Below are 23,252 nucleotides of genomic sequence, written 5' to 3' on the forward strand. Positions count from 1 at the left end.
GGCTATCATAATGACTTTTTTGCAGTCATCCTTCCAGGAAAGCGTGACTGGCCAATAAAAAACACCAGTCACAAAAAGACTCTGTTACACAGATTGTTAGATGACTTAGCTGAAACCATTTATCTTTATTTTTTTTCCAGAAATTAATTGAATCATAGAGTTCATCTTGTTGCAGAAAAGACACTTAAGCATGAAAGCTACCTGCAGGGCTGCAAAGATATAGGCAGAACAATGAGATGAAATGACTTTGGCCATGTTATGCGTTGAAAATCCTTCAAGCTATTTTACTAGTTACTCAGCTATACATATATAATCTCATGTCTGGACACAAACATCCTTTTCAACGCCTCCATTCACTTTGACACAATAATCTGCTGCTACGTCAAGATATCAGCACACTAATCTGCTAGTGAACTTAGCACATCTAACTATTTTATAAGAAAAGCTTTCATTAGATTTGTTCGCTAGAGTGGCACTGTATATTGCAGTGGTGTTAGTTTGTCTGTAATCCAATTTCAGATCCTGTTGAAAAGGTACATATCATGTTCATAATCAACAAAAGGTCTGCTCTGTTCTATTTATTTTTCTTATAAGTGGTGCCTTGTATTATTTCCCCACTTAATGAATCCATCGAGGAAGGTTTCTGCAAGAAATCTTTTCCCCTGGAATGGTAAAGCATGTTCCTGAATCTTCTAAAATGATTTGATGCCATGTCAAATCCAGTGGTTTCTTGTGGCATTTATCTGTTCGCAAGCTCTACTAAGAGTCTAAGACACATTATATGTCAGACACAATCACATTTGCATCATTTGCCCTTAAACTTAGGACAGCCAATAAATATCAATTGCATTGGCATCTTGCCAAATCCACTAGCTTGTCACTAACTTTGAACAAGAGCATGTCGCTATTCGAGCACAAAACAAGCAGGAAAACAGCAGCAATCATCACTTCATCAGCAACGCACTAAGTCGAATACCGTTGATGCTAAGTAGCTTGCCACCAATCCACCATACCAAAGAGACTAACATAGTGTCATCTGATCGTTGAATCAAGATCTAGTACAAGTCAAAGAAACAACAAATACTAGGGAGATATCTTCTCATGAAGCTAGAAGAAAAGCTCACGCGAAATCTCTCACCAAGACAGCCTTCTCCACAATCTCATCCTCCTCCTTCCGCTGCTCTCCTTCTCCGGTCCCCTCGGCGCAACCCTTCTCCTGTCCCAGCTCTTGGCCGATCACAACAACCCTGTCTCCGCGCCCGACGACGACCTCGTCGGCGCCGCCGTCACTGCCGCCCCTCGCGCCAACAAGGGCGTTGGGAATGACCCCGCAGGTGGGTCCCGCGTCCTCCACGCAGCCTCCACGAGGCGCGAGCGGGTCATCGTCGTCCTCGTCATCGGAAAGGGGGAGGTGGGGGAGGCGGGAGGAGACGGCCAACGCTGCAAGGGAGAAAGCCTCGGCGATGGACTCCGTCGGGAGCGCGCAGTCCTCCAGGCCCGCATCCTCCAGCCGCGGCGGCCGGATGGGCTCGCCGGCGATGTGCCTGCCTTCCTCGGTCATTTTTTTTTTAGGTGATCCTTCCTCGGTCATTTTGCTTCGCTGACTGGTCTGGACGCGGGTATGCTCACAGCGCAAAAGCACATGCGGATCATGGGCCGTTGAGTGTAATAATTAATGGGCCCATGATGAACTGTTACTGAGTCACACTCACCAAGATTACTAAGGGGTACCCTTGCAAAGGGTTGCAAAGGTCATTCCACTTATTTTTTTGTCATTCCACTTTTCTGGGGCTGACAAGCGATGCATTGTATGTACACCATTTGTTGTAATCTGAGAGCTTTTCTTTTATTCGTACATTTGTTTTTCTTTAAAATGATTTATGTTTTGAATCATGCGCCCAAATCATGAACCGTTTTCATCGTTGGCGTTCTCGCGTCAATATCTTTGAAACCAGATGTCGTGTCGACAAATTTTTTCCATGACAAAGCGAATAAAAGAAATTGGAAAAGAAATGGAGACAAATAATAATAAAAGTACATAACTGAAAAAGTCTGAAAACCAGAAAAAACACAACCGGAAAAAAGAACCCAGAAGCATAGTTGTGCATTTTCATATATTTTTTCACAATCACAATTGTGATTTTCCCTTTTGGGCGCGAAAGCACAAATTGTGCTTTTTCTATTTTCAAAAGGCACGGTTGTGTTTCTCTTGAAAGCATATGTTGTACCTTTTCCTTTTCTCAGGAAGCACGTAGAAAAGCATAATTGTGCTTCTCGTGAAGGAATGGGTTGTGCTTTTCTCTTTTCGAAAAGCGCTTCTCTCAGAAGCACATGCTCGTGGAAAAGCACCGCTTTCAAAAAATCCATCAAAACCTAGGACAAACCAAACAAAACCAAAGGACAAAAAGAAATCATACAAAACCCAGAAACGCGTATAAAAAGCCAAAATCCAGAGGGTGCGTCAGCGCCTAATACATGGCAGCAGCTGGGCGCACCTCTTAGGCCAAAAAAGACCTTTGCGTAGCACTCCAAGGGGTATCCCTTAATTTGTTGCTCCCCTATTTCACGGGAATTGCATCACTAAAAAAATCACAAAAATTGCTTTTGGATCTCGGACATTTATGAAAAATATAAAATCATACTTGTTGCAGAGGCTCGTGTTGCAAAGCGTCGAGTGCAACACGAGCCTTGTTGCAAAGGCTCGGCTCACGGCAAAGGAAAAAAATTAATTCGTCGAGGAGCACAACGCTCATGTTGCAAAACACCAAGCTTAACCCGAGCCTTCTTGCAAAGGCTAATTGGTTTATGGCAAAGAAAAAAATTAGTTTGGCGGGGAGCACAACACGCTCAGCGGTCCATGGGGTAGAGAGCAGCCGGCTGTCCCACACTCCATCCAACAACTGGCGGTCTTACATATTATTTGACTAACACGTAGCGTCCGACAAAAAAGTATAATGTATTTTTAGCACCTGCACTATAGTATAAAATTCATGATTTTGTTTTTGTGTGGATAAAAACAAATATTTCACCTACAAAAATATAAAATACATCCCTTTGTATGTTTCCCTTTTAAGACATTTTTAAAAAATTTAATATTACATTTGATATTTTTTTTGAAAAGCAAGCTCCATAAAGCTGGTGAGCAAGAAATCCACTATTAGAGCATCGCCAATAGTTTCCGTATCGTTAAAATAATTATGGTTTAGGGAATGTTGAAAAAAAAGACTCTTCAACAACTCCAGTAAACACGCTTGCACAGGCCACCGCGCTAGTGTAAAAAAAACGCAGTCGGCACGGCACGAGCTCAGAGCAACTCTAGCAGACCCCGCATCCGGCGAAAACCCGCATAATTCCAGCGATTATAAGGGCTCGACCCATTTTCCTGGCTAGACCAGAGCCCGCATCGGTGTCCGACCCGTAAGTATTTTTGCCGCAGCCCGCAAACGCAACCCCCAGCCAGTATAACTGCGGGTTTGCGGGGCAGATGCGGGTCGAAACCCTATCCCCCGCAGCTGCGTTCCCCTCCAATTCCCCACCGCGCCGCTTGATTTGTCGCCGCCGGCGAGCCTTCGACCGCCATGGACGACTCGGGGGATGAGGCGGAGCGCCGCTCAACCACGGTGCCCGGCCGCCGCCGGCATTCAACCGCCGCGAGCTCGAGGACTTCGATCTCGAGCTCGCCCGTCGCCGCCGCGCCTCCTCCGGCAACTGGTCCGCGGGGAGCTCATCCGGCCATGGTTCCGCAGGGTGCTCATCCGCGGGCGCATCGAGCTCGCGGCTCGTTCCGGTGAAGAGGAAGCCGGAGGAGGCCGTGTCCGATGCGCCGCCGCGCCGATGCGTCATCGGGCCCAAGGACTACCTCCCCCGGGGCAGGAGGAGCTCCTCGAGCGCGTCGTCCTCGAGCGGTCGGCGAGGGATCAGGAGGAGATGGAAGAGCGCATCCGGCGCGAGCTCGAGTACGAGTGGCTCTTCCTCGAGACGGGCGTCACGGCATCGCAGGTGCACGCATCGAAGGAGGCTGACCTGCGCGTGATGAAGGCGGAGCGGGCGAAGCTCTACATCGAGGTCGACTCCGACTCCGACTGATCGCCGCCGGTGGGCAGCTACCGCAGGAGCTCCGGTGAGCTCAATTTTGTTGTAGTGGTGCTGTAGCGTAGGCCTTGTCTAGCATCTCTGATCTTTAATATGTATGTATGTGGCGTGTACGAACTTATTATGCGAAGAAGAATCATCTATGCGAGCGAGCTCCGGTGAGCTGCTGCTTAAATTTCTCGCGCGAAACAACTCTTTTAAAAAATTACAGGTTTGTTTGCGTTTTCTAGTCTGCCGCCGCAATTTTCAACCTGCATAATCGCCCCGTACGACCTGCAAACACAGTTTACAGGTCGGCAAAATGCGGGGTCCGCTAGAGTTGCTCTCAGCCTCAAATTTGCCAGCTCTATCCGTCCACTGCATAATTAAACAGTAGAGTACCATCAAAGTGTTTCGTCAACTCATGCGATTTCCACGTGCTCCAATAGTGGGCGAAACCAGCGCGCCATCAAATAGCTGGGTGCGCTCGTTGACCGCTAGTAGTACCTGCGACACTCTTCCCTGGTGCCATAGCAAAGATGGACGGCGCCGGGAGGACGACGACGACGGCGGCGGCGTGCGTGACCGGCGCGGGCGGCTTCGTCGCCTCGTGGCTCGTCAAGCTGCTCCTCTCCCGCGGCTACGCCGTCCACGGCACCGTCCGCGACCCCGGTGAGTTCTCGACCCGTTGGATTCTTCCGTGACCGTGACCGATGCTGAACGAAGATTCGGTCTCCTGTTCCTGCCGGAAGGCGACGCCAAGAACGGGCACCTGGCGGCGCTGGACGGCGCCGCGGAGAGGCTGCGGCTGTTCAAGGCCGACCTGCTGGACTACGGCAGCATGGCGGCGGCCATCGCCGGCTGCGACGTCGTCTTCCACGTCGCCTGCCCCGTCCTCGCCAACCACACCCCCAACCCCGAGGTACCTTTCCCCCTTTCCCATTTCCCTCTTTCGTTTTCTTCTTCGAAATTCAGTCAATAAACGGGTACAGGGGGAACACGCCTGTTCTGTTCTTGTAATCCAGCAAGCGCCTCCATGTTTCTGCAGGCTAATTTAATAGCCCCTGCTGTGACCGGCACGATGAATGTCCTGAAAGCTTGCTCTGAGGCCAAGGTCAAGAGGGTTGTGATGGTGTCTTCCGTCGCTGCTGTCATGACGAACCCCAGCTGGCCTGAAGGCAAGCCCATGGATGAAGACTGCTGGTCTGACGTCGACTACTGCAGAACCACAGAGGTGAGATCACCAACCAAATCACGAGTCATGATCGTAGCGTAATTAATTTTTTTTTCACAACTCACTGCAGTGTGATGTGACACTTGTGCTAGAAAGTGTACAGGGATTGTGAAGAATTGGATTGTCTCCAGTGAAATTCATGCGTTTCAAACATCATTTCAGTCTCCTTAGTTATGCAGAAATGTGGCTTCAGTCTTCACAGTTTCTAATTCTGCCTCCTATCATTCTGTCAGAATTGGTACTACCTTTCCAAAACACTGGCAGAGCTTCAGGCCTTCGATTACGCAAAGAGAAGCGGACTAGATGTCGTGACAGTCTGCCCGTCGCTGGTGATCGGGCCCTTGCTGCAACCTACGGTGAACGCGAGCAGCTCTGTCATAGTTGATTTCTTGAAAGGTTACCTCACTTTGCGACACCGATCTGAAATAGTCATCTCCGAAGAGTGAATTCTTTGCCTATGTTTCCATGACTGCATTAGGTCCAATACCTGCTTCAGACATTAGTATATTTGGTTGAAATGGTTTTATCCTCTGACTCTCTGCAGGCGATAATGAGGTAAAGAGCAAGATCAGAAACTTCGTGGATGTTCGGGACGTTGCCGATGCTCTCATCTTGGTGTATGAAACCCCGGAGGTCTCTGGACGCTATATATGCAGTTCACATGCAAGGAAGGTCTCTGATGTCATAGACCTGCTGAAGAGCATGTATCCTGCTTACAAATTTGCCAACAAGTAAGCCTGGCATTAATTGATGCATATTCAGCCGCTTATAATTGAAAGTTAGTGCTAGTTAGGGCATCTCTAGGGAAACCCGCAAATTTCCTCCCGCATCCGTCCGCGGACCGGGGGATCAGTCCGCGGACACGGATGCGGGAGGCCGCCATCCAACTGTAGCCGCATACATTTCAAACTCTTTTTCAACAAACCAGATGAAATTCGTGCAAACTAAGCCGGATTTCATACAAACACGGCGGATTTTCATTACATTTCGAACAAAAAAAAGACCCGGCCCTAAACCTATCCTACGGCGGCAGTGCCCAGCGTCCAAGCCCGTGTCATCCTCCATCTGCAATCTTCATGACCACCGGCGATAAGACCGATGAAGTGAAGGTGCGGCCTCCGGCGAGAAAGAGTAGAACACGGGAAACGGACCGGCCCACATGGGACACAAGGCCCTGCCGCCTCCCGTGGCCTACTCATCCTCGAAGAAGTTTGCGACCTATCCGTCACCGGTGGACGTGAGGTCCACGATGGAAATGGTGGCGCCGGCGATGTCGTTGTCCCACCGGGCCGCCTGATGGTTCGTCGGCGGCGCGTAGGAGGTGCAGCTGGCGTTGTTCTCGTCCACGATACCTGTAGCCGCGCCTCCGCGGCGGCCACTTCCTGGCGAGCGGCGGCTTGAGCGCGGACGACATCGTAGATGGCACGCTGCTCCGCAACGAAGGTGTGGTTCGTCGCGGCCATGGCCGCCACGGCCACTTCGCTCACACGCTCGTCGTAGATCTGGCCCTCCGCCAGCCGGTGTTGCTCCAGGAGGAACAGATTGTACCGCTATTTCTCCTGCGCCTGCTGGAACGCCGACAGAGGCGCCGGCGCAGGCTGCACCTCCGCCATGGCGGCGTTGTAGAGCGCCTGCACCTGCTCCATAGTGAAGCCGGTGCACAGGAGGCGCGGGAGCCAGGGTGGTATCGTCGGAGCCCGTCTCCATCGTGGTATCGTCCAGAGCCGGGGCGTGCTTCATCTCCGTGGAAAGTTTCTCCCACATAGCTTCGCCGCTTGCACTAATGGCGGATGCACTGCAAGGGAGGAGGATGAGGAGGGGCTTGTGTTGTGCTGTGGAGTTAGCCGGTTGTGGCCGACTTTAAATAGCGGATTCCGGTCAGGCGAGGCGTCCGGGTGCGTCAATGCGCGGCGCCGGAGTGGGTTTCTCGATCGGCGACCCTGCTTAACAGTGGCATATAGACGGACAGCGGCACTGAACGGGCGTTGTACATATCCGTCCCGTCCCGTCCCGTCCAGTCACGTGTCTCCGACATTGAACAGGCGTGGGCGGCGCCCTCGGCCGGCGCGCCACTTCAACGACGGAGGCCGTGAAAGGTCGCGTCCACCTTGATCCGTCTTTAATGTTGAGCGGCGCGCTCTACAGCGGCATGAATGCGGGCTGCTGGCGCCGGGCGGGAACATGCGCGGGCGAGGTATGATGGATTTTGGTGGGGCAGGGCGGTCAGAAGAGGGCGCGGGATCGGTCCAGACTCCCGCAAAGCACCCCACGTTTTTCTCCGGTTTATGGGAGAAATTGTGTCCGGACCGTGCCGCGGACCAATGCAGGCTCGCGTTGGATGGCTTCCGCTGTCCGAACAGCGCGGACCGGATGCATGCAGGGAGGTTTGCGGGTTGGCGTTGGAGATGCCCTTACAACGCTTTCTCTGAATTGTTTAGCTGATTTCTGATATAGAATGAAACAAAAATGATGTTTCTGCATACTTGCTGGGGTGCTTTGTGCCTTGTGGAATCACTGAATTTCTGAATGAATGATGATCAGTCTGTTATTTCTGCATATAAGTCCATCTTTCTTGCATAGGCAAATTGGTAATGGTGGCATGCCAATGATGCCATGACATGGCTAGTGTGGCCTGATGCGTATTTTTGCTCCAAATAAATGGCAGGGTTGTCCAAGTGGATGACGAACCCTCGTTTAGTTCAAGGAAGCTTGAGATGCTGGGCTGGAAAACCAAGCCACTTGAAGAGACCCTCAGGGACAGTGTCGAATCATACAAGGCTGCAGCTGTCTTGAGTTGAACAAACAATGTTGATGTAGTTTCTTTCATAAGCTTGAGATGCCGGTGGCTGATTACTGTGCCGATAATGAGCACATTCTGGATTTTGTTCATTTTGTAAGTTTATGTCAGCCTCGTTTGTCTCGAGCTTCGCTTGAATAAAATTTGACTATGCGCATCAAAATGATTCAGAATACTAGAAGATGATCCTTCCCTAGTCATAAAATTAAAAGGCTTCGTGTGCACAATGTAGAAATCAGTTCAGGCAAAGTATGTTCTTGCACTTAATTTACTCTTCATACATTAACCGAATTTCTATAGTGATTCACCTGCCCATATAAAAGTTTAATATTTTGAAAACGCTGAATTCCAAATTTATGTATATTTTTACTTCCCTTTGATGGGACAATAGCCGCCAAAAACATGCTATGGCTAGCTTTATGGTTCAAATGTTGGACTAACAACACTCAGTATTCAGTAGCACAATTAAAAAAATAAAAACAATCCTCTTTTTGTATATCACATCAACTATCAAAGCTAGACGTATTTACCCCATAAGACTATTTCAGTATGGTTTAGAATGATGTGGCGGTAGTATTCAGTAGCACAATTAAAATAATTTTTATTTATTTTTTGAAGAAAAATCAAGAGATTTTGAAGAATTCAGTTGTAAACATTCGACAAAGATATTCCAAATAAAAACAGGATAGGAATAAGGCACTGCAAGAAATCTGTTGATCCATTATGGTCCCAATCCGTCACATACCACTGCAAAACTTTGAGATTTTAGAAAGCAACTTGATTTTAGGCTATTATGCACAAATATTCCTTTATGTTCCTCTTGTTATGTAATATTGTATACATATTATATTTTTGAATACCAAGTTAAGGTTCCTTGTGTAGTACTCCCTCCGTAAAGAAATGTAAGAGCGTTTAGATCACTACTTTAGTGATCTAAAAAGTAGTGATCTAAACGCTCTTATATTTCTTTACAGAGGGAGTATCTTCCAAAAATATTTATCTAAAACGCTCCAAACATTTCATACATGGAAGATACTAAATTATATTTGTTCATGTCAAAGATATTATCTCTTTAATTCATTTGCTATTATTTTATGTATTAAGTAAATTTCTAGCTATTTACTCGATATAATTCACAATCAAACTATATGTATGAAAAAAGGACTCTGAATAAAAAATCATATTTAATTACGTCCATAACTTTGTGGCTCCTATCCAGTTTTTTTTAAAGTTTCCTTGCAAAAGTTCAAACCTTCACATGTGTAATATTTGTTTTTGTTTTTATTTTTATTTTTATGCAATCTAAAATGTGATATGAAAATACGAAAATTTGTATGGGGTCATGATCTCATAAGATAGTGTTTAAAATGTCTAACAATTTCACAAATCTTGGATCATGCATTGATTTTCTAGCGGATGCATCTTGGAGTAAGCATCATATCATTCAAAGTTAAAACTATGAAGTTTGAACTCCATAGAACATTTCTTTATGTTTTCAGTTGAGATTTAGATAACAATTTTTTTAGGGAGAGATTTAGATAACAACTTGATTTTACAATATTATGCATAAATATAATTTTTGTGTCCCATATTTTTATATAATATTTTTTTGTATTTTTAAATACTAAGTTAAGCTACACCATGTAGTATCTTCCAAAAAAAATCACTGAAAAGTTCAAAACTTTTTCTGCATATAACATTACTACATTATATCTGTGTATGTCAAAGGTAGGATTCTTAATTCAGTTGGTATCATTTAGGTATTAATAAATAAATTTTTACATTTATCGTATACAATTCAAAATTGAAGTACATGTATAAAAAAGCATCTAAATGCAAGAAAAAGGTGCTTATTTTAAAAAATTAGCTCCTATCCATAAAACATATAAAATTCAAATGGTTGGCAGACTTATTCAAATTCATCAGGAATCTTGAATTACCTTCTTTTTGTTAACAACAGATTAAATCCCACTATTAACATGCATAAAACCGACATGAATTGCTATTTTACGCTCGCACTTAGTTTAGGATTGCTATATATATGTTGCGTTTGACCAAGGAATTGATTGTAATATATTTCAATGAGATTTAGTCATATGAAACATGAATATTTGGAATAATAATATGAGGCTGAAACTAAAAATTCATATGTTGATTGTATTTGAGTGTGTGTGTGTGTGTGTGTGTGTGTGTGTGTGTATGTATGGTTCCACGTGCATCCGAAAACAGTAAAATCTAAAAATAGCAATAAAAGAAGTTAAACAATTCTAATTTGAAAACATGGCCGGGTGTTCTTCGTGAACTTCGTGAAGAAATGACATCCGTGGTGATTTAGGCGAAAAGACAAAAGCGGGCCTAAAATATGCTTGAACAATGGCTTTTTTAGAGTACCTATTTTGTCGCCCAGAACACGACGTATGTCACTTATACACGAAAATTTACATGTGAGTCAAATATTTGACTATGTTAAAAAAGACAGAATTGTTTAATTTTTAAAAATCTGATTTTAATGTTTTGTCTGGTGCACATATGCACCCAGAAGCCAAACGAGCACGTGTCGGTGTTGATTCCAAGTTCTTTTTAGAGAAAAATATGTGCCATCGTTTAACTTGTGCGTGCGGTAGCGTGTGTACACACACAACACGTTACGTTGTGCTTGGTGTTCCTTTTAAGACGTTGCATTTTTAAAAGGAAAATTAGATCAGAAGGAATCAAGAAGAATCAGGATGCGGCTGGATGATTAGGGGTGGTTGTACACTGGAACATATTTTTTTCTCATGGGAAACGACGCTCCCATCCCCCATCGATCGACAGCGAGGATACGGACGACACACAAATACAGGAAAGGTCGAGGACTACACACGGAGAAAATCGCAAAACAAAAGACCAAAGCTGAAAGCTGGGCACTGCTACGCGTCGGTCGGTGGATCTTTTTAAAAGATCCGCCGCCTAGCGAGTCGTTGATCTGGTGACTGACCAACCTGCACTAGTAGAAAAAGGCCCATTTGTCCCGGTTTCAGAGGTCCATTTGTCCCGGTTCTGGAACCGAGACTAAAGGGTTGGTACTAAAGCGCAATACCTTTAGTCCCGGTTCGCCTACGAACCAGGACAGATGGGGTTTCACGTGGCCGCTGCGGCTTGCCCAGGCAGGAGGGCTTTTGTCTCGGTTGATAGCATCAACCGGGACCAAAAGGCATCCACGCGTCAGCAGTTGAGGGACTGGGGTTTTTTCTTAAAAAAAGGGGTGTGGGGGTTTTGTAGAGTTAATTTAGGGGTTTCATATATTGTGTTAGCTAACTAATAGAGAGAAGTGTCCTCTCTTATCTCCGTGCTTGGTCGACGTTACGTACTATAGATATACAGAGGACTCGACACGCTAGCTAGTAAGCAAATGAAGGAAATCATTAAGTACACAAGCTCGTCATGAACATATACAGAGAGAAGTGATCGACCTCTCCTTCTCCGAGAGATTGGTCGAACAACAAGTTTTCGTATATCTATCCGACGCTACTATCTACATATATACAATATAAGATCTCTTACAATTCCCTAACATCTAATGTCAAATTCCACATGGTATTCTCCGGCTTCATTTATGACGTGGTCAAGAAAGAATCCCGTCAATTCCTCTTGAATTGCTCGTATGTGATCTTGTGGTAGGAGTTTATTCCACATCTGCCACATCTAATTTGAAGAAGGGGGTCAATACATATATATGAATGAAACTCAACACAAATGATGGTAATAAAATAAAATTGTGAATATTATTGCTTACACACTTTAAATTGTTTTTTAGAGTAGCCCCGCTTAGAGGTCGTCGCGTTGTAGATGAACTCGCAAACGTAGTATCCACAGTAATCATTTCCGGGTTCCTGCCACAAGCACTTTACGAGAAATAGAGGTCAATCAAACTGATAATGAAGCATTATAAATGGTATTGATGAAAGTAGTTAGAATCAATGGGAGATGCGCGGAACTAGCTAGTAGTACTTTCGGGTGTGTAAATCGCAGCTCCCCCGGCAGTCCCGGAGCTTGTGCGGTGAACTTTTTCCAAACCCTCCCAGACAAAGAAAATAATTACTTGATATCTGGAAATGAACAAAGTTGCCGATATGGTGCGATAATGATCGATTGAACTTACTTCTCGAGCATTTTAGTCATGGCCGCATACTCTTCGGGATCTTTTCGTCTCGAGTCCCTGGTCAAGCTTAATCTCTAGGAGAATAAAGTGGAAGCTGCCCACGCATGCATAACCCATCAATTACATTACTATAACCTTGAGTAATAAGGGAAACCGAATATGCACAAGACAGTAACACTCACTTGAAGTTGTAAGGAAAGAGTATTTTCTCTTTGTTTTAATTTTGAAGCAACAATCGTAGCAAGTTGGCCTCGGTTTGTGTGGCATCATATTTAACCGTCCATTCATCTATGAGGTTTATGTTAATGAACCCAATATCATAGATTTGTGCTTTTCTACATTTGACGATCTTCAATCTGCATAATATAGTGAGGATACTTATATATACATGCAATGAAAAAGCTGAGCTATGGTATTGGGTTCCAGTTTTTCAGCATAATTGCCATGGTGTTATTTTTGTGCAGAAATAAAATTCTCGGAATGACCTGAAACTTCACGGAGAATATTTTTGGAATTAATAAAAAATACTGGCGAAAGAATCAAGACCAGGGGGCCCACACCCTGTCCACGAGGGTGGGGGCGCGCCTACCCCCCCTTGGGCGCGCCCCCTTGCCTCGTGGGCCCCCTGGTGCTCCACCGACCTCAACTCCAACTCTATATATTCACGTTCGGGGAAAAAATCAGAGAGAAGGATTCATCGCGTTTTACGATACGGAGCCGCCGCCAAGCCCTAATCTCTCTCGGGAGGGCTGATATGGAGTCCGTTCGGGGCTCCGAAGAGGGGAATCCGTCGCCATCATCATCACCAATTTCATGATGCTCACCGCCATGCGTGAGTAATTCCATCGTAGGCTTGCTGGACGGTGATGGGTTGGATGAGATTTACCATGTAATCGAGTTAGTTTTGTTAGGGTTTGATCCCTAGTATCCACTATGTTCTGAGATTGATGTTGCTATGACTTTGCTATGCTTAATGCTTGTCAGTAGGGCCCGAGTGTCATGATTTGAGATCTGAACCTATTATGTTTTCATGAATATATGTGAGTTCTTGATCCTATCTTGCAAGTCTATAGTCACCTATTATGTTTTATGATCCGTTAACCCCGAAGTGACAATAATCGGGATGATACGTCTCCAACGTATCTATAATTTATGAAGTATCCATGCTATTATATTATCCATCTTGGATGTTTAATGGGCTTTACTATGCACTTTTATATTATTTTTGTGACTAACCTATTAACCCAGAGCCCAGTGCCAGTTTCTGTTTTTCCCTTGTTTCAGTGTTTCGCAGAAAAGGAATACCAAACGGAGTCCAATTGACGTGCCGATTTTTGATGATTTTTTCTGGACCAAAAGAAGCCCCCGGAGTAAAAGAGTTGGGCCAGGAGAGTCCCGGGCTTCCCACGAGGGTGGGGGGCGCGCCCACCCCCCTGGGAGTGGGCCCCTGCCTCGTGGACAATCCGGAGACCCCCCTGACGTGAGACCTACGCCAAAAAATCCTATAAATACTGAAACCTCCAGAAAATAACCTAGATCGGGAGTTCCGCCGCCGCAAGCCTCTGTAGCCACCAAAAACCAATCGGGACCCTGTTCTGGCACCCTGCCGGAGGGGGGATCCATCACCGGTGGCCATCTTCATCATCCCGGCGATCTCCATGACGAGGAGGGAGTAGTTCACCCTCGGGGCTGAGGGTATGTACCAGTAGCTATGTGTTTGATCTCTCTCTCTCTCTCTCTCGTGTTCTTGAGGTGGTACGATCTTGATGTATTGCGAGCTTTGCTATTATAGTTTGATCTTATGATGTTTCTCCCCCTCTACTCTGTTGTAATGGATTGAGTTTTCCCTTTGAAGTTATCTTATCGGATTGAGTCTTTAAGAATTTGAGAACACTTGATGTATGTCTTGCGTGGGACAACCGTGGTGACAATGGGTTATTCTATTGATTCACTTGATGTATGTTTTGGTGATCAACTTGCGGGTTCCGCCCATGAACCTATGCATAGGGGTTGGCATACGTTTTCGTCTTGACTCTCCGGTAGAAACTTTGGGGCACTCTTTGAGGTTCTATGTGTTGGTTGAATAGATGAATCTGAGATTGTGTGATGCATATCGTATAATCATACCCACGGATACTTGAGGTGACATTGGAGTATCTAGGTGACATTAGGGTTTTGGTTGATTTGTGTCTTAAGGTGTTATTCTAGTACGAACTCTATGATAGATCGAACGGAAAGAATAGCTTCGTGTTATTTTACTACGGACTCTTGAATAGATCGATCAGAAAGGATAACTTTGAGGTGGTTTCGTACCCTACCATAATCTCTTCGTTTGTTCTCCGCTATTAGTAGTGACTTTGGAGTGACTCTTTGTTGCATGTTGAGGGATAGTTATATGATCCAATTATGTTATTATTGTTGAGAGAACTTGCACTAGTGAAAGTATGAACCCTAGGCCTTGTTTCAACGCATTGCAATACCGTTTACGCTCACTATTACCACCTGTTACCTTGCTGTTTTTATATTTTCAGATTACAAAAACCTATATCTACCATCCATATTGCACTTGTATCACCATCTCTTCGCCGAACTAGTGCACCTATACAATTTACCATTGTATTGGGTGTGTTGGGGACACAAGAGACTCTTTGTTATTTGGTTGCAGGGTTGTTTGAGAGAGACCATCTTCATCCTACGCCTCCCACGGATTGATAAACCTTAGGTCATCCACTTGAGGGAAATTTGCTACTGTCCTACAAACCTCTGCACTTGGAGGCCCAACAACGTCTACAAGAAGAAGGTTGCGTAGTAGACATCACGGGATACTTACCGGTGATGGCCGTAGTTTGAGGAGTTCATGTATTCACTAAGTGTTAATGCTTTGGTCCAGTACTCTATTAAAAGGAGGCCTTAATATCCCTTAGTTTCCATTAGGACCCCGCTGCCACGGGAGGGCAGGACAAAAGATGTCATGTAAGTTCTTTTCGATAAGCACGTATGACTATATTCGGAATACATGCCTACATTACATTGATGAATTGGAGCTAGTTCTGTGTCACCCTATGTTATAACTATTGCATGAGGAATCACATCCAACATAATTATCCATCACTGATCCAATGCCTACGAGCTTTTCACATATTGATCTTTGCTTAGTTACTTTACCGTTGCCATTGTTACAATTACTACAAAACCGCTACTGTTACTCTTGCCACCGTTACCGTTACTTCCATACTACTTTGCTACTAAATACTTTGCTGCAGATATTAAGTTTTCCAGGTGTGGTTGAATTGAAAACTCAACTGCTAATACTTGAGAATATTATTTGGCTCCCCTTTGTCGAATCAATAAATTTGGGTTGAATACTCTACCCTCGAAAACTGTTGCGATCCCCTATACTTGTGGGTTATGAAGACTATTTTCTGGCGCCGTTGCCGGGGAGCATAGCTCTATTCTTTGAGTCACTTGGGATTTATATCTGTGGATCACTATGAGGAACTTGAAAGACGAAAGAACTAAGATTTTTCCCTCAACTACGAGGGGAGGTAAGGAACTGCCATCTAGGTCTGCACTTGATTCACCTTCTGTTATGAGTAAATTTGCGACACCTACACATGCTATTGATTCTGATAGGTCGCATGTTATTGATGATGCCACTTATGTTTTGCATGATACTTATGATGAATCTACTTCTATGCTTGATACTACTGTGCCACTAGGTGAATTTCTTGATGAACAACTTGCTAGGGCTAGAGTGGATGAAATTATTGAAACTGATAATATTGATGAAAGTGATGATGAAGATTGTCCCCCTAGATATGAATTGCCTGTTGTGCCTGAGGGTTATGTTATGGATGAATAAACTGCTAGAGACTTTCTTGCTTGCAATGATAGATATGATCTTAAGAAACTGTTAGTTAAGCTGAAAGAAAAATCTTTGAATGCTAGAATGAAATATGACCCTGCTTTTGCTACTTCACCTATCTGTAGTTCCGATAAGGATTATGATTTCTCTATCGACCCAGAGATAATTACTTTGGTTGAATCTGATCCTTTTTGTGGCTATGAATCTGAAACTGTTGTGGCACATCTTACTAAATTAAATGATATAGCCACCCTATTCACTAATGATGAGAAAACTCGCTACTACTATATCCTTAAGTTATTTCCATTTTCATTAAAGGGTGATGCTAAAACATGGTTTAATTCTCTTGATCCTGGTTGTGTGCGTAGTCCCCAGGATATGATTTATTACTTCTCTGCTAAATATTTCCCCGCTCATAAGAAACAAGCTGCCTTCAGGGAAATATATAATTTTGTGCAAATTGAAGAAGAGAGTCTCCCACAAGCTTGGGGGAGGCATCTCCAATTACTTAATGCTTTGCCTGATCATCCTCTCAAGAAAAATGAAATACTTGATATCTTTTATAATGGACTAACCGATGCTTCCAGACACCACCTGGATAGTTGTGCTGGTTGTGTTTTCAGGGAAAGAACAGTTGATCAAGCTGAATTGCTATTGAATAATATGGTGACTAATGAAAATAATTCGACACTTCCTGAACCAACTTCTAAGCCAACTCCGAAGAAAAGGGGTATTCTATTTCTCAGTCCTGAAGATATGCAAGAGGCAAAGAAATCTATGAAAGAAAAGGGTATTAAAGCTGAAGCTGTTAAGAATTTACCACCTATTGAAGAAATACATGGTCTTGATAACCCGACACAAGTAGTAAAGGTAAATTCTCTCTATAGATTTGATGAAGGTGATATTCCTTGCTATAAGTCTGCTACCAATGTTTAGATGAGTTTGATAATTTTATTGTTAAACAAGAAAACTTCAATGCTTATGTTGGTAGACAGTTGAAACGAAATGCTTATATGATTGAACACTTGAGTGATTATATGTCTAGAGTTAAAGGTGAACTTAAACTCATTAGTAAACATGCTTCTATGGTTACCACTCAAGTAGAACAAGTGCTGAAAGCTCAAAATGATTTTCTCAATGAATTAAATAATAAGAAAAATGATAATGCTGTTAGAGTTATGACTAGAGGGGATAAAATGACTCAGGAACCTTTGTATCCTGAGGGCCACCCTAAGAGAATTGTGCAGGATTCTCAGAGAACTAATGTTGATGCACCTAGTCCTTCTAAAAGGAAGAAAAAGAAAAATGATAGGACTTTGCATGCTTCAAGTGAACCTGTTGTTGACACACCTGAGAATCCCAATGATATTTCTATTTTTGATGCTGAAACACAATCTGGTAATGAACATGAACCTAGTGATAATGTTAATGATGATGTTCATGTTGATGCTCAACCTAGCAATAACAATGATGTAGAGATTGAACCTGCTCTTGATCTTGATAACCCACAATCAAAGAATCAACGTTATGATAAGAGAGACTTCGTTGCTAGGAAGCACGGTAAAGAAAGAGAACCATGGGTTCAGAAACCCATGCCTTTTCCTCCTAAACCATCCAAGAAAAAGGATGATGAGGATTTTGAGCGCTTTGCTGAAATGATTAGACCTATCTTTTTGCGTATGCGTTTGACTGATATGCTTAAAATGAATCATTATGCTAAGTATATGAAAGATATTGTTACAAATAAAAGAAAGATACCGGAAGCTGAAATTTCCACCATGCTTGCTAATTATACTTTTAAAGGTGGAATACCTAAGAAACTAGGAGATCCAGGAGTACCAACTATACCATGCTCCACTAAAAGACACTATGTTAAAACTGCTTTATGTGATCTTGGAGCTGATGTTAGTGTTATGCCTCTCTTTATATTGTAGACTTGATTTGAATAAGTTGACACCTACTGAAATATCTTTGCAAATGGCTGATAAATCAACTGCTATACCTGTCGGTATTTGCGAGGATGTGCCTGTTGTGGTTGCAAACGTTACTATTTTAACGGACTTTGTTATTCTTGATATTCCCGAGGACGATAGTATGTCGATTATCCTTGGTAGACCTTTTTGAATACTGCAGGGGCTGTTATTGATTGCAACAAAGGCAATGTCACTTTTCATGTTAATGGTAATGTGCATACGGTACACTTTCCGAGGAAACAACCTCAAGTCCACAACATCAATTCTATTGGAAAAATTCCAACAATTACGATTGGAGGTTTTGAATTTCCCCTTCCTACTGTCAAGAAGAAATATGATATTCTTATTATTGGGAACGTGCATATCCCCGTTGAGGTAACTTAGTGTCATTCGAAATTTCTCCGGTTCCATGTTATTCGAAAAGAGTTTGTTAACAAGACTTGATCAACCTTGTTAGTGGATTCCTTTTGATGAGCATGAGATGGATGAAGTTAGAAAACACAACCTTCTGTACCCTCCTTTTACTTTCTGTTATTTAGATTAAATAAAGCAAAAATAGTATTTTTCAGTCTGTTTTCTGAATTATCCATGCAATAAAAAAATACCCCGAAAATAAAAGTTCTCCAAATGTCCCGAAAATGAAATATGATTTTTCTAGAACATTTAAGAATATTTGGCACTGAGAACACATCAGGGGGAGCCAGCACCTGGCCACGAGGGTCCAGGGCGCGCCCCCTGCCTCGTGGGCCCTGGTGGCCCCCTCCACTTATTCCTGCACCCACACACTTCGTCTTCCTCCAGAAAAAATCACCACCTATCTCAAACCCGTGTTATAGCTCGTTTTGCTGCGATTTTCGATCTCCTTGCTCAAAGCTCCATTCACAAAACTGCTTTGGGGGATTGTTCTTCAGTATGTGACTCCTCCAATGGTCCAATTAGTTTTTGTTCTAGTGCTTTATTTATTGCAAATTTTTGCTACCTAGGTGAACCTGTTCTTGAGCTTGAATGTCAAATTTATATGGTCCCAAGTAGTTCTAATGCATGATATAGTCTCTAGGCACTTGTGGGAGTAGTTGCTATCAATTTTGTTGAGTTTGGTTCACTTTTATTTTGAGTTACTAAAAATTTCAGAAATTTTCAGAAAATGATGAAGAGATTATTGAGGGGCTCTTCGAGCCGAAGCTCGAAGGATAAGCAAAGTGAAGAGGATAAGAAGCCCAAATATAATCTCCCTCGCACTGCGGAGGTTCGGCCGTGTGAATGGCCTTGTGATGAGTTCTTGAGATCAGCTGGGATTCATGATGATTTTTATTATTTGACTGAGAATGCAGGCCTCACTAACTTCCTCCACGACCAGCTCGATCAGTATCTCCTACTCATTAATATTTTTGTGCAAAATTTTAATTCCATGCTAGGAGATCACCACCTTCGGTGGATTTTTTTTATATGATGAGTATAGGGAGATGTCACTTTATGATTTTGGTGTGGTTTGCAAGTTGCCTTTTGAGGGCAGCGTCGAGGAACCACATCCTAGGGATGTGGCAGGATTTATTGATATGATTACTGTAGGTGAAACAAGAAAAGTGTCGGAAGCAAGAATTACTAGCATACATTTCCCTGTCCTACGTTACTATGCAATATTTGCTAGTAGATGTTTAATTGGCCGCGGGAACAGTGGGGGCCTCAGTGCTCCTGACCTCGCCATTTTGCGCCATGCTTTATGCCGTGACAGAACTTTTAGTTTGGGTGCTATCGTTGCTAAACGGTTGAGGCTAAACCGTACAAAGGGCCCCATTTTTGGAGGTATCTTTGCTTCGCGTCTTGCTAAATATTTTGAGATACCTATTAGCCATTATGAGAAAGAAGAAAAGTTGCTGCCCCTGTCTCTCTAGATTATAAGAGTATGGTAGCACATGACTTCATTGTTAAAAATAAGAAAAAGATGGTTAACTATAGACTGATATTTGATAAAAATTACTTTGAGACTATTACCTTGCCTGCTCCTTCTTTGTTCAACATATCTTCAGGCATGTACCTTGTTCTACCGAAGGCCATTCATGCCTACCGGAGCCTAACACCAGCTGCAGAGCCCGAGCCCGAGCCACCACTTGATCCTCACCGTCAGTCTGTTTATCAGTGGGATCCGAAGGAGATCGCCAACCAGTGGCACCCCGAGGATCCTCCTCAGTACACCGGAGAGAGTAGCTTTGATCCATGGGCATAGACCAACTTAGGCCAAAAGCCTAAGCTTGGGGGAGTACGTATTTCCCACCTACATTACATTCATGTTCACACACTCATTCCAGTTGTCGGTGCTCATACTTTTTCATTGTACTATCCATGCTAGTTTATTTTTTTCTCGCTTTCTTCTTGTGTGTGTGAAAAACCTTGAGAAAAACAAAAAAAATAGTTGTAGCTCTAGCTAGTTTACTTTTCATGCTTGTAGTAGTAATAATTAAAATAAAACCCAAAAAGATTCCTCGTTCTTCTTTTGTTTGTTGGGAGCTTTACTGTGTAAATAGTTTTATTTCTTTTCTTTTCTTTGGGGGTCGAGAGGAGAAGACCATAATGAAAATGTTGAAGTGGTTGTTATATGCATTATTGTTTATTTAACAAACAACCCATGTTACCTTGTCTTCTCCAGTGTATTAAATGCTTGCAGATTCCAGCTTAGTCCAATGCACGTGCACTATTATTATTATTATCCACACCGTTCGGTTGTGCAAGTGAAAGGCAATAATGACGATATATGATGGACTGATTGAGATGAGAGAAGCTGGTATGAACTCGACCTCTCTTGTTTTCGTAAATATGATTAGTTCATCGTTCCTGATTCAGCCTATTATGAATGAAACATGTTTGCAACGACAATTAGAGATTATAGTTGCTTATGCCATGCTTAATTAGCTAGGAGTTTATAATGGTTTACCTTGCATGCCAACATGCTATTAAAATGGTTGTGATGTGGTATGATAGGGTGGTATCCTCCTTTGAATGATTCGAGTGACTTGACTTGGCACATGTAGTTGAAACAAAATCAACATAGCCTCCATGATATTTATGTTCATTGTGAATTATATCCTACTCATGCTTGCACTCAATGTTTATTAATTTCAATGCATGTTCATGACTGTTGTTGCTCTCTAGTTGGTCGCTTCCCAGTCTTTTTCTAGCCTTCACTTGTACTAAGCGGGAATACTGCTGGTGCATCCACTTCCATAAACCCCAAAGTTATTCCATATGAGTCCACCATACCTTCCTATATGCGGTATCTACCTGCCGTTCCAAGTAAATTTGTATGTGCCAAACACTAAACCTTCAAACGAAATTCTGTTTTGCATGCTCAAATGGCTCATGTATCAACTAGGGCTGTCTGTATCTTCCATGCTAGGCGGGTTATTCTCAAGAGGAGTGGACTCCGCTCCTCACTCACGAGAAAATGGCTGGTCACCGGGATGCCCAGTCCCAGGCTCAAACCAAATCAAAATAATTGCAAACAAAACTCCCCCAGGACTGTTGTTAGTTGGAGGCACCCGTTGTTTCGTGCAAGCCATGGATTGATGATTGTTGGTGGTGGGGGAGTATAAACTTTACCATTCTGTTTGGGAGCCGCCTATAATGTGTGTAGCATGGAAGACATCGAAATCTCTTGGTTGTTATGTTGACAATGAAAGTATGCCGCTCAAAATATTATTCATCTCTGCGTTAAAATCGAGCTCTAGCACCTCAACAAACCCTACTTCCCTCTGCGAAGGGCCTATCTATTTACTTTTATGTTGAGTCATCATCCTCTTATTAAAAAGCACCAGCTGGAGAGCACCGCTATCATTTGCATTCATTACTATTAGTTTATATTGAGTATGACTAGATCTCTTTTACCATGAATTACAATATTTAGTCAGTTGATCTTCAGAGGTGCTCTGCATTTATGTTTTGCGGTCTCAGAAAGGGCTAGCGAGATACCATCTTGTTATATCATATTACGATTGTTTTGAGAAAGTGTTGTCATCCGAGATTTATTATTATTGCTTGCTAATTGATTATGCCATTGGTATGAGTAAATGTGAGACCTAAATGTTATTGTGAATATGGTTAGTTCATAATCTTTGCTGAAAACTTGAATGCTGGCTTTACATATTTACAACAACAAGAGCAAACAGAGTTTGTAAAAGTTTTTCTTTATCACTTTCAGTTTATCAACTGAATTGCTTGAGGACAAGCAAAGGTTTAAGCTTGGGGGAGTTGATACGTCTCCATCGTATCTACTTTTCCAAACACTTTTGCCCTTGTTTTGGACTCTAACTTGCATGATTTGAATGGAACTAACCCGGAATGACGCTGTTTTCAACAGAATTGCCATGGTGTTATTTTTGTGCAGAAATAAAAGTTCTCGGAATGACCTGAAACTTCACGGAGAATATTTTTGGAATTAATAAAAAATACTGGTGAAAGAATCAAGACCAGGGGGTCCACACCCTGTCCACGAGGGTGGGGGCGCGCCCCCTGCCTCGTGGGCCCCCTGGTGCTCCACCGACCTCAACTCCAACTCTATATATTCACATTCGGGGAGAAAAAAATCAGAGAGAAGGATTCATTGCGTTTTACGGTACGGAGCCGCCGCCATGCCCTAATCTCTCTCGGGAGGGCCGATCTGGAGTCCGTTCGGGGCTGCGGAGAGGGGAATCCGTCACCGTCGTCATCATCAACCTTCCTCCATCACCAATTTCATGATGCTCACCACCGTGCATGAGTAGTTCCATCGTAGGCTTGCTGGACGGTGATGGGTTGGATGAGATTTACCATGTAATCAAGTTAGTTTTGTTAGGGTTTGATCCCTAGTATCCACTATGTTCTGAGATTGATGTTGCTATGACTTTGCTATGCTTAATGCTTGTCACTAGGGCTCGAGTGACATGATTTCAGATCTGAACCTATTATGTTTTCACGAATATATGTGAGTTCTTGATCCTATCTTGCAAGTCTATAGTCACCTATTATGTGTTATGATCCGTTAACCCCGAAGTGTCAATAATCAGGATACTTACCGGTGATGACCGTAGTTTGAGGAGTTCATGTATTCCCTAAGTGTTAATGCTTTGGTCTGGTACTCTATTAAAAGGAGGCCTTAATATCCCTTAGTTTCCATTAGGACCCCGCTGCCACGGGAGGGT

General features: G+C 43.4%; 2 protein-coding genes across 2 annotated transcripts; one reads left to right on the forward strand and one right to left on the reverse strand.

Moving 5' to 3' along the window:
• Positions 1–948: 948 nt before the first annotated feature.
• On the reverse strand, positions 949–1,832 carry LOC109736541 (uncharacterized). Its single transcript, XM_020295753.4, has one exon. The coding sequence runs from the start codon at positions 1,589–1,591 to the stop codon at positions 1,121–1,123; it is 471 nt and encodes a 156-aa protein (XP_020151342.2). The 5' UTR covers positions 1,592–1,832; the 3' UTR covers positions 949–1,120.
• A 2,639-nt stretch (positions 1,833–4,471) lies between these two features.
• LOC109736527 (cinnamoyl-CoA reductase 1) lies at positions 4,472–8,369 on the forward strand. The gene is made up of 6 exons (XM_020295739.4): positions 4,472–4,743; positions 4,824–4,993; positions 5,120–5,305; positions 5,539–5,701; positions 5,850–6,036; positions 7,971–8,369. Exons 1-6 carry the CDS (start codon positions 4,611–4,613, stop codon positions 8,101–8,103), a joined length of 972 nt encoding a protein of 323 aa, XP_020151328.1. The 5' UTR covers positions 4,472–4,610; the 3' UTR covers positions 8,104–8,369.
• The last annotated feature ends 14,883 nt before the right edge of the window (positions 8,370–23,252 follow it).

The sequence above is a fragment of the Aegilops tauschii genome, chromosome 7 (genome assembly GCF_002575655.3).
Source record: "Aegilops tauschii subsp. strangulata cultivar AL8/78 chromosome 7, Aet v6.0, whole genome shotgun sequence".
Classification (NCBI taxonomy): Eukaryota; Viridiplantae; Streptophyta; class Magnoliopsida; order Poales; family Poaceae; genus Aegilops; species Aegilops tauschii.

Bases quoted from the DNA above. Each gene is read 5' to 3' on its own strand.
- LOC109736541 (XM_020295753.4), bottom strand. From the start codon at position 1,591: ATGACCGAGGAAGGATCACCTAAAAAAAAAATGACCGAGGAAGGCAGG.
- LOC109736527 (XM_020295739.4), top strand. From the start codon at position 4,611: ATGGACGGCGCCGGGAGGACGACGACGACGGCGGCGGCGTGCGTGACC. The intron at 4,994-5,119 runs GTACCTTTCCCC...ATGTTTCTGCAG, and splicing joins ACCACACCCCCAACCCCGAG to GCTAATTTAATAGCCCCTGC. The intron at 5,702-5,849 runs GTTACCTCACTT...GACTCTCTGCAG, and splicing joins CATAGTTGATTTCTTGAAAG to GCGATAATGAGGTAAAGAGC.